General features: G+C 42.0%; 1 protein-coding gene across 1 annotated transcript in view; it reads left to right on the top strand.

Moving 5' to 3' along the window:
• The first annotated feature begins 1271 nt into the window (after nucleotides 1-1271).
• The window catches only part of PLEKHG7 (pleckstrin homology and RhoGEF domain containing G7), a 94868-nt gene continuing 84247 nt past the window's right edge, over nucleotides 1272-11892 (top strand). The window contains exons 1-3 of the mRNA XM_082421151.1: nucleotides 1272-4908; nucleotides 8608-9364; nucleotides 9866-9888. Of these exons, the coding sequence (XP_082277277.1) occupies nucleotides 4878-4908; nucleotides 8608-9364; nucleotides 9866-9888 (811 nt within the window). The 5' untranslated portion in view covers nucleotides 1272-4877. The remainder of the gene's footprint in view (nucleotides 4909-8607; nucleotides 9365-9865; nucleotides 9889-11892) is intronic.

Here is an 11892-nt window from a genome sequence, read left to right as displayed (position 1 = left end):
AGTCCAATGAGGACTATTTCAGCTACTCAATGATGTCACTAAAGCCCAGTTTTGTTTTGTTGTTTTCTAATTCCACTCTCCCAGCCTTGGTGTCAGATATATCCTAAGACTGGCTCCTTCACCCCTATGGTCTCAAGACAGCTGCCAACAGTTCTAGTGCCGCGTGCCTACTATTTCACATCCATCAGGAAAGAGAGTCTTTGTCCTTGTATTCTCAGCAAAATTCCTGAGAGGCACATTGATTGGACTGGCTTAGCCTACATGCCATCTTCTAAACAATCCTTGCAGCCAGGGGGTTGGAAACCATGTGTTCCATCCTTCAAGCTGGACATGGAAGATCATGATGGAAACACTTAAACCTAAATGGAAGTCACAACTCTTTGGAAAGGGGAAGAGGTCATGGATCCAGGGAGGCTACTAACAAATGTTTACTGAAACCCCAACCTAAAGAGGTGAGTTTGGTGCTATCCTAAGACTCAGAAAAGAGGGCATTGAGAACTCACTGGTAAGCCCAGCCCTTAGGACCCTCTCACCTCAGCCGAGATAACAGCTTCTGTGTCGGAAGGCCTCAGACTTCGTTCTTGCAAAAAGTCTCAGCAAGCAGAAGATTGAGCACGATGGGGAGCTGCTCTGCCCTGCATTTGTGCAATGGCACAAAGAGCTGGTTGTGATTGCAGCTGTGGCTCTAGAGACTTCTCCATGCCTTTTAGTCTTAAAAATCACTGAGCAAGCAATCTGATGATTTAATTCTCTCATTTCTTCTTTCAAACAAATTCTACTTGAGATATCTTGTCATAAACCCACACATTATCAGAACCCAGTCCAGTGCTTTCTTGGACACCAAGCAAGTAAATATATCCCTCTACAAGAATAGCAAACAGAATAACTACAGAACTCAGTACAATAGTCTACACATCAGGAGAATAATGTAAAAGATTCTAAGATGACTAAGTAGAGCTACCTTTCTTTGAAATAAGAGTTATTTCAAAAAATAGAAAAATTACAAATTATCTGATTCAGGATTTTTTACTTTAATTTTTAGACCACAAGTGTATAGTTGAGTGTATCATATACCTCAGTTTATGACACACTAAATAATTCATATTTCAACATGATTCAAGAACCTAGAGTCTGTCATCATGAAAAAGGAAACATTTACAATAAAAAAGAATTGCAGTGGAATAGTCCTCTTTATCTTAAAAGTAAAATGGATGTTAAAGTCATTATAGAAGCAGTTAAATGCAATTTGCACTCCACAGAAAATGGAACAAGCAAAATAGTAAATGATGTCAAGAAATTATCCCCAACTACAAGGGAGAAAGTAAAAGCAATGAAAATAATGTAGAGAGAAGATAAGATAATAGCAGATGTCCCCTAAAGAAAGAGAACTACTGAAAGAGAGAGAATTGTCAAATAACAGAAAAAAATTCTTATTTGGGAAAACTATTTTAAGTAATTGAGAGTACACACCAGATCCTAGGCAAAACTGAACCCACTTTGACATATACTGATTGAACATTTCTAGCTTCAAGTATTAAAAAATCAATTTTTAAAAGAAAAAATATAGAAACAAATTTAATAGTTAAACAATATGTACAACATCACAAGGAAAAATCTTTAAAGTTTAAAGTACCCACTAAAGAGCAAATATTCTATTGGCTTCCTATCTCAAATACCACTGACTGAAAATCTTATAAAACTGTCTACAGACTTTTAGAAGAAAATATTGTGGTGCAAGAATTCTATATCCAGCATTCATATGCTACAGCAGATATGAAACGGCTCAGAATATGTACTGCCCAGAAAACTCTCTTGAATAAACAACTCAAAGATATTGAGACGTATCTGGAGGCATTGAAATTAATCATTTTAAACATGGTTGCACTGGACTTTTATAACCCTAAAACCTAAAACATAGCTCAAGTAAAAATCACACCTCTTTTCAAACACTAGGAAAACAATTTTTTTTAGAAATTTTTCAATTCGAAGACCTGTATTGGCCAGCAAGTCATGTAAACAAGTAAGCAAACCAGGATATAATCTGTTTGCACAGGCACACTCTTATTTTTATTCAAGCAAAGCGTATGTAAACAGAAAACTGCACACAGTGAATGACACAAAGACAACACACCCAGGTGCCAGCACACAGGTCAGGAGATTGAACATATAAGCATCCCAGAAGTCACAGTCCTGACTCACAGTCACTGCCTCTCCCCAAAGACAAAAATTCCAATTCTAACTTCTAATACTATAAATTAATTTGGCCCATTCTTGTCGTTCTTATAAATAGAAACATACAGTCTGGCTTCTTTCACAGAACATCATGTTTGGGACTAGATAAATTGTTCCTTCACTTTCAGAGTTTAATATATCAATGTATTTGTTGATGATGGACATTCTATTGAAATGGACATTGGGGTTGTTTCTGCTTTGGGGCCATTCTTTGTGGTTCTGTTAGAAGAAATAAAACTCTACAAGCACAAAGATAAATGAGAGCCAGCATCAGCCTATGTCAGGAAGACTGGGAGAAGCACAGAGTATGGTGAACTGGTCACTGCTTGTCCTACCTGAAACAGGGAGCCTGTCCTCAAATCTAGTCTTTTTATATAGATATGGAATTGTGGGAATATGAATGTAGTGTTGCCAGAATGGCTAATTTTTCTAAAATTCTTGCAATCCAAAATTTTCTATAAAATCTCCTAATTTTTAATGTCAGATTTTTTTTTTTAAGCTGGAAGGCCACTCAGACATAGAAAACAAACTTATGGTTACCAAGGGGGAAAGGTGGGGGAGGGATAAACTGGCAGATTGGGATTGACATATACACACTACTATTTATAAAATAGGTAACTAATAAGAACCTACTGTATAGCACAGGGAACTCTATTCAATACTCTGTAATGACCTATATGGGAACAGAATCTAAAAAAGAGTGAATATATGTATATGTATAACTGACTCACTTTGCTGTGCAGCAGAAACTAACACAATATTGTAAATCAACACTACTCCAATTTAAAAAAATTAATTAAAAAAAAAAGCTGGAAGGCCAGTCAGAATTCCACAGCTGCAGCCTCAGATCTAGGTATTCATGATACAAAAAGAGCTTGTCAGGCATTAGACTTTGTAAGGGGCACATCCCAAGTGGTTTTCTCCCCAGTGAAGACTTACCACGATCAAGTAAGGAGGAGGCAAAAACATAAGAAAAGCTGCCCCCTCCGAAGTACTGGAGAGAACATCTGTGTGTCACACTTAGAGATAAAGGGCCACCTTTGTTTCAAGGAGTTGCCCTAGGTCCTTAAGGAGAAGCTGACCCCCAGGATTGCCTTTCCATCATGGTATCCCTTCCCTATCCAATGCTTCCCAGTCCCTTTTACTCTTTAGAGGTTGCACTATTTTTTTTCCTGATAATCCTTTGTGACCTTTCTGTACACTCTGAATTTTCTTATTTAAGATACAACCAGAGGTTGGAAATTTTTGGATGGGTGTCAGATATCCCATTATCATTATCCCCCAGGAGAGACGGTTTTACGATCTTGTGTGTGTGAGGGGACTCGAAGATGAAGTATGACCTTCGTGTCCACAAACCAAAAGTTAAAATACTTTATTCATTTTTCTTTCTTCCTAAAGTGAAACAATTCATTTCCAGACAGCTTTGGCAGGAGCTCAGACTATTTTATGCTGGCTCCATGCTGGCAAAATAGAGAAATGCCCTTGATACTGCGTTTTGGGTTTGGCAGTGACAGTGACAGTGGTGGTAAAGGGAGAAGGTCGAGTCATTTTTCAAAGTTCTAAGTAAATGATGTTCTAATAAGACCAACATGAGAGGATTAAAGACTAAAGCAAGGGTTATCACAAAGCTAACATCTATAAATTAGACCTTTCTTCCCCCTAAGGCAGCAGCTCTCAAATTTTTAACACGTGTAAGAATCACAGGGAGGGCTTGTTAAAACGTAGACTGTGGGCCCCACCCCCAGAAATTCTGATGCAGGAGGTGGGAAGGGGCAAGAATTCGCCTTTCAAACAAGTTCGCAAGTGATGCTGATGCTTTTGACCCAGAGACCCCACTTTGAGAACCACTGACCTAAAGAAACCTTCACAGTAAGTATCTGTAATGATTCTAAACAATGTCAACTTCAGTAAATTAGATTGAATTATAATTCGTTTGAATTTGTTTTTGTAAAGAGTCTGCAGAAACATCTTTTAAGACTGTGTACATTCTTGGGAATGTATGCCATATCTCCACCTAGACACCAAATAAAGGTTCTCTGGGGTACTGCTCTAATGAGAATGCTGGTAGATACAAATGCCCTTCCATCTGCCTTTTAACTACTTGAAAATTAATGCTCACAAATGTGTTCCCAAGTGCAATGATCATTTCCTCTATTATTCAATGCTTATCAAAACATTCCACTAAGTAAGTAGATCCACACAAAATGTTTTACAATGTAAGCAAAGTAAGGCTGAAAGGAATGACTTCTCAGAACTTTGGAGAAAATAAACAGATAAGAAACCTAGAACTGTCTCACTGAACTATCAGTGATAATCACTGAGCACCTGAAAGGGAAGTAAAAAGCCACACCTGCATCATTTCTGTATTAGATCAGTCACTGTTCAGTAGAAACAAATCACCTGACTTTTTCTTAGGCGGGTCTTAGATTCTGAACTTGCTTCCCCTTAGGCTTTTTCATAAACAAATAACTAGAAAAGCCTCTAAGGAGGGGAGAGGCCAGTTCCTCATTTCAGCTCCCATCAAGTGTCCCTGTGCTCGGCCAGGAGCGTTCATTGTTACAGGTGTGGAACTTGTTCTTCCGAACCCTTGCCTGGCAGCTCGCTGTGTGGTTCTGCTGATTCCCTGGTCAGGACCCACCTGGGCAATGTCACCTTCAGAAGCAGACCATCTTGCAGGTATTAGAGGCCGTTCAGCTGCTATCTGGGTTTCCCTCTTGCACTTTTCATTTGGTCAGATCCTGTTGCTACCAGCTTCTCTTGGTCCTGTCTTGCTGGTCTCGGTCAGGTCTAAGTAGAATGGGTGAATCATTAATGTGTGTGGTTTAATTTCGAGTACACTGAGATTGCTTCCCCTAACAGAGTGGGTGGTGGCTGCTGGCTTCTTAAAGCTTGGGAGGTCAAAGCCTGGTGGATTTACTTTATAATGAGCATTTATTGATTTAGTCTTTTAGGGAACATAAAGGAGAAGAGTTAGCCTGAACTCTTCTGTTAACTTTTGGCTTCCTACAAGATCCACGGGGGATAATCATTTAGGGAGGGCCTCCCAGGAGCCTCAGCCATTATCCCTGCTGCAAGGAGCTTGTGAGGGAGGGACTTTAATATCTTTTCGTAAGTGTGGCCTGGAGGCTGACAGAGGGGGAGTGGATTATCCCAGGTCACAGGGCTAGCTGGTGAGGCAAAGAGAGCAAGCAGATCGTTAACTCTAGAGCTTGGGCTCCCCTTCTCAGCAAACGGCCTCCCAGAGCTCCGCTGTAGTTAAAGTTTCTCCAGTTCTGCGGTGAGTCATGTCAGAGTTACTAATGCCTTGGTTCCAATATATGAGACACTGGCCAGTAAACAACACTTAATGACCCTTAAGTCCCATTGGGTATAATAACCACCTACAGACTGCCACACCCTAAGTCAGGACAACTAGAAAGGAAATCTGAAGCAGTGTCCTAACCCCTCTAAGGAGGAAGGAGAAGGCACAAGAACAGAGGGGAAACCCAAGGACTAAGAATTCTGAAAGAACTATTATGCAAGTGCCTGGGTAAACATACTGAACTCCCTTAACCATGCTGCTGCCTAGAACTTGAACAATGCTATGAAGGGGAACGGAATAAAGTCCCCTGGGTGTGTATGTGTGTTGGAAGTACCTGGAACTCCAGTTCTCAGCTCAGGCATTTGTTTGTTGGGAGAATGAGGAACTGGCCCTCCAGTAAAGGACCTGAAAAGAGACCTAATACACCTGTTTTCATCAGTGGTCAAAATGGGTCTTTTCAATCTTCTCCTGTGAAGCTCGTATCAGCCAGAAATTACCAATCTAAAATCAAAACCAGTTCAACCTCACCTTAACTAAAATGTAAGTTTCCTAGCAGGTATTACTGTCTCCCCTCACCCCCAAAATAAGGGTACTTCATACATTTCTGTTCTATATGTGAAGTCCTGTAACATTTGAGTCCTCGGCTCAAAATATTAAAGCAAACCCAGCATTAAGAATTTCAGATTTCTTTTGTAGTAAGAGTCGAACTGACTTTAGTTGGTATCTAAGTAGTTCCTTAAACAACTCTCCAATCTAAAATCCAGTACCTTTTAGTTTCACTTGGCTTTAAACCAGATGAGAGCCAGGGAGTAAACATACGAGAACACAGAGTCCCCCAAATCAATCTCACAGAATTGTCATGACAATATCATGATGTTGGGCTCCTCCCCTTTACTGATAAAAATAAACCTAAGAGTCTATTAATTCTCTTGACACAGGGTTATTGGACTTCTACCCCTGAAACAGATTAGAAGAAACAAATTAAAGGAAACAAAGTATCTGCCACAGGCAAGTACAAAACTATAAGAAGTAATGACTAAAAACTAGGGAGTACATCAGTGTGAGGCTATTTCATATGGGGTAAATAATCATATGCTATAAAAAACCTATAACAATTAGTCTCCATGAACTACAATAAACAGTCATAATACTGTATGTCATCTAGTCTCATGAGTCACAACATAGGAGGACAGGTCATCAAGAATTTTCCGGTGGTCAGTATTCTCTATTATCAAATTGAGGATGTAAATAATACACAGTAGAAAAAGTTCTACAATGTGTGCATTCCTGAAGGGTTACAGATTGCTTTAGAATTATAGACTTGCTGGGAGTTCCCTGGTGGTCTAGTGGTTAGGATTCTGGGCTTTCACTGCTGTGACCTGGGTTCAATCCCTGGTCGGGGAACTGAGATCCTGCAAGCTGTGCAACACAGCCAAAAAAAACAAAAAAGAATTATAGACTTGCTGCAGTTATTATTGGAGATCTCAGAATATGTGGTCAACTACTGATGTTCCATCCACCAACAAGCCATGTACAGCCTGAAACCGCCTCCCACTTTGCCCATGGCAAGGCAAGATGGTTATTATTTGCTCCACAGTCCCACACCAGATCTGTAAACAATCAGGAGTTGCTTCTTATGCAACAGTTGATAGGATGGGTAAGGATTGATGCTTTCCCACAGGAAACTACCTTCTTCAAATGGAAAACTACAAAATAACAGAATAGCAGTAAGTCATTTCCATGTCACCATGAACATATTTACACCATGGTAGAATCAGATTTGCTTGAACACAAGAAGAGCTTAATTGGGAGGTAATTCTGCATTAGTGAATCGTAGAAAGCACCTCTAATCATGAGAAGCAGGGCATCTGCGTGACGTCTTGGTTTTTCTTTTCAAACTGGTGAGTTATTTTTCCAGGACACGGGGATGGAGAAAATCTAAAATGTCTTTTGCCAAATACTTTGCATCACTATCTTTGAAATTATGTCTCATTCTGTAATTTAAACCTTGAGGGAAGGGGGTCTCATTTTTCTTGTTCTCTCATTCTTATATCCCTAGAATACTCCAAAGCACATACACACATATTCATACATATATAAATGCAGAATGTAAGGGAAATTGAATGTATATTTGATTCTCTTAAAATGGAATAATCAAAAGGTGATGAGCTTTGTGGCTTCCAAGAAATCTCTTAGATCACCAAGGTTTTTAAAAGCTTTTTTGTTTGAACTGGAAGGGATATTAAGTAACCAGTAAATGTTGCCAGAGCTGCTCCAGGTCTTTGATCAAAACCCATCAACCTCCACAGTTAGCAAGACTGTCCTTGCTCAAAACCTGCCAAATGCCCCCCACCCCACCTTTAGCAGGAGTGAACACAAATCTTTAAGTTAAAGGGTCCAGAGATAAGAAAGCAAGCTACGAACGAAGAAAACAGATGAAACCAGCTGGGACTAAGATGGCATGAATCTGACGCCCAACAGATCCTAAGTCTCATTATACACTGATTTTACTATATTAACATATTATGTGACACACTTACCGGCGGCCAGGACCAGATATTAAGGACAAAAAAAGGATAAAAAGGGGGTGGCACCCCACTCCCTCAGAAAAAGCCCTGCCCCTTCCTGGTAGACTAACGCATAAGCCTCCCCATAATTAGCCTCACTCCTCCTCCCTTTGTCTTTACTCTTTAAATCACTCTCGCCAGATGGGCGAGAGGTTGGTCTGCGAACGCGGTTCCCGCTTCTCCATTCTTTGGCCACTAAGTAAAGCTTGCACTGTGTCCATCTCCGCTTGGGTTTCGTATTCACCTACTCGAATCCCAATGGAAAAAAGAACTCTCCCCCATCGAGGCACAGAGCAAGGTCCAAACGACTTAATTCGATAACATAAACAAATTTCAATACGTAAACAATTTAGACGGGAAGACTGGACTCACTTATGTTAATTATCTACAAAACATAACAGGTACTAACGTTAACTGGGCATTCCCTATCTGCTCTGGTGAATGATAAGTTTTTATGTGAAATTTCAGACACCTTTTTTCTCACCTCCGTCTCCTTGTTCGCAACAGATTCCGCACTCTGCTCGTCCTCGTTAAAGATGCAGCCACCTGCTTGCAGTTACTCTCTGGAAAAGGACGAAGACACACCCGAGGAAGGGAGGCACCCGAAGGCGGAAACGGAGCAACCTCAGTGTGGTCGGGAGAACAGCAACTCTGACGGCGTCCCCTGGAAGCTTCCAGCAACCGGGCCTCTTAGCGGCGTGGAGAAGACGGAGCCATCCTTCCCAGAGGTGCAGCCCCCAGACTGCGGGTCCTCTCCTCGACCCCCCCTGGAAAGCCTGTCCAAGAAGCACTGTCAGAACCAGGGGAAACTTCTCCACTTTGACCGGCAGGCCCCGGGCCGCGCGTCCACCTCGCCCACATTGAGGAGGTTAAGGGGCCGCAGCTGCGGGAGTGTGCGTGGGCGTGCGCACGGCACTGCGCATGCGCTGCCTCAGCAGGCGGCCTTGGAGGGGCCCGCCTCGGGCAGCTGCAAGGAGTCTTCCGGCTCCCCGCATCGCCTTTCCAACGGGCTATTTGGAAGCCCAGAGGAGTCTTCGCACTCCCTGTGGCCCCTGAGACTCCACTCAAGATTGCCTCTGGACCCCAAAACGGCGCTCAACGCAGCCGACTCGTTTGAGCTCCAAATGGCGCCCAGTGATGAGTTTGCCCTTCCCGTGCTTCAGTCCCTCAACGAGGGGTCGCTTCCTCAGGCCTCCCTTCCACGGAGTGGAGGCCAGCCAGCACCCAGCCGCGCCCCACGGCTCCCCAGGCCTCAGGTAACACAGTTCTAAGCCTTCTGCCTCTCATTTGGTGGATGCAAAGCATAGTAGGTCTCCAGGTTGCCATATTGCCTGGTCGCGGAGTGGGGTGCTGTGTCGGTAGATGGCTGGGGGGACACACAGTCTTTAGGACAGTTGGCTGTCAAGTAAAAGGGGTGCAGCAGTTTGGGGAAGGAGCGTGGAGGTCGAGCTCACTTTCTTCTTCAATATACTTGAAGGCACTTTAAGAAAGGACCCAGGCTAGAGATTGTCTGTCAGTCGTTAGATAGTAAAGGTGGCCCTCTTGCAAGTCTACGCTATGTGAAGACCACCTGGCGTGGCTGGTTTAAAAGGGCAGAAAGAACAAACTACTCAAATTTCTAATGTTCTAACCTTCTCCCCCGAAAACAAAAATGCAAAACATTTTAGCTAGGAAAGTTACTGACCTCTCCCTTCAAGATGTCTGCTTTGGAATTTTGGGTGGGTTTGAGCAAGACTAAAACATGTATTTTTAAAATTTATTTCAGAGAGAAGAATTGCATCAGTCCAGGTATGTGTGTCTTTATTTTCTCTAGTGCTATGAAGTCTGTTGACTGTTTACTTTGACGTCTTTTACTTCTGTTCTGACATAGCAAACCTGATGGTGTATTAATCAGGGTACTTTGTTTTACATCCCTCAAGTCACTCTTCATATTATGGGTGAAAGAGTCTTAATTTCAAGAGTCTCCTTTAAGCGCCCAGCATTTTGCTGTGGCTTTTGGGGCAGGGTATGACAGCCACAGGTGATCATGGTTTTCATTTTGAATTGTCAATGACTTGGTCCTGTGGCTTAATTAACATCCACCAGTAATAGGTTTTGTCAGGAAGAGGGTGTAAAGGCCAGAAACATTCAACAACTTTTCAAAGAGAAATTCAGAGGACAAGGATAAAAGGAACAAGATGTGCTGTTTAAATCTAGGATGACCTTTAAAATGCCTATGACAGACTGTGCTTTTATCTAGATTGCAGGTAGATTGTGTCACTTCAGAAACCAGCTCTGAACTTTCAGCTTGGTCCCCCAGCTGTAGCAGTGGATTTGCCATTTCTTTCAGGGATGAAGAGCTTCTGTGGCAGTAAGGGAAAGATCCAAGCCCAATTACATCCACCCAATTTGTAGGATTGGTGGGAAAGCCCTCAGTTCATTTGGAAAGTCATGGAGGAATCCTCAGGAAATTAGCTATTGTTTTATTACTGGACCTCAATCCTCAAGCAAGTTTGCTGTTCGTAGTAGGAAGGATGAGATCCATCTATGCAGTCTTTGTTTATTTTTAACCCTAGTTGACCTAAATGTCAGCTAAGGTAGAAGTTATTTACAAAGCCATAGGCAAATACAAAGTATTGTGTTAGTATATCAGCTAGCTATTGCTACATAACAAACCACCCCAAACCTCAGTGGCTTAAAACAACAAACAAGTATTGTTTCTTATAAATCTGTGTGTCCATTGAGGATCAGTTGATCCAGGCTGGGCTCAGCTAGGTAGTTCACTCCACATGTCCCTCATCCTTTTCATGGAACCAAATTTCTACCCTGGGCATGTTCTTGTGGTGAGAGGAGAGGTTCAAGAGGATAAATGGAAACATGCAAGGCCTCTTGGACCCTGGGCTGTGTACCTTGTCTAATTCTACAGGCCAAAGCAAGTCACGTGGCTGAACTTAAGGGCAGGAAATTATGTGTCACCAACAGTGGGAGAACACTTAAGTATTATACGGCAAAGTGTTTGGATGCAAGGGTTGGTGAAGAAAGGGACCTTTAATGGAAATCTTCCACAGGTGTGAACCAGAATAAAGCTCTAAGATGACACCTAATTCAGATGTGTCAGAGAAAATGAAAAAGAGAGTAGTGTCAGAAAAAGATGATGTTGTTTAGAGTCAATCATGCAGAGTCTAATAGGGTGTTTAGGAATTTTGTTCTTTACCCTAAGAGCAGTGTGAAACCACTGAATGGATTGATATGATCATAGGGATACAGGGTAGACATGAGAGTTAGATGAGAGTGGATTCCAGCAGAACAATTAGAATGTTCAGGTATGAGAGGTTGGTAGGTTAGGCTCTGATGAAAGCAGTGGAGTTAGAAGGAAGTATCTCGGTTCAAGAGATATTTAGGAGATACCATCACCTAGACTTTGTGAATAATAGACCACCAGGGGAGAGGGGAAGGAAGTTGTCAAGAAGGACTTCCAAGCTTATGGCTTCCACTGTTAGGTGGCAAATGGTTCCATTCTCTGATCTAGGTAACCTTGGAGGGGAGAAGGGGATATGGGTAGGTGGGATGTAAGTTTGAACATGTTGAATTTGAGGACCTATGGAACATCTGAGTGGATATTTTGAGTGGATAGTTGACTAGAGAAAGCATCGTGGATGGAGATATATATCTGAGAGTCTTTAATCAAGGAATGCTTCCTAGAGCAGGTAAAGTCTGCCCAGCTTTGTGTTTAAGATGGAGTTAGCAGATATAAAGGCTAACTGATGGGGCACACCAAGCCATTTGCAAAAGATGACATACAGGTGATTTTTA

This window comes from Balaenoptera physalus (assembly GCF_965194825.1).
Source record: "Balaenoptera physalus genome assembly, chromosome: 13".
Lineage (NCBI taxonomy): Eukaryota > Metazoa > Chordata > Mammalia > Artiodactyla > Balaenopteridae > Balaenoptera > Balaenoptera physalus.
This window is presented reverse-complemented; position numbering and strand designations above follow the sequence as displayed.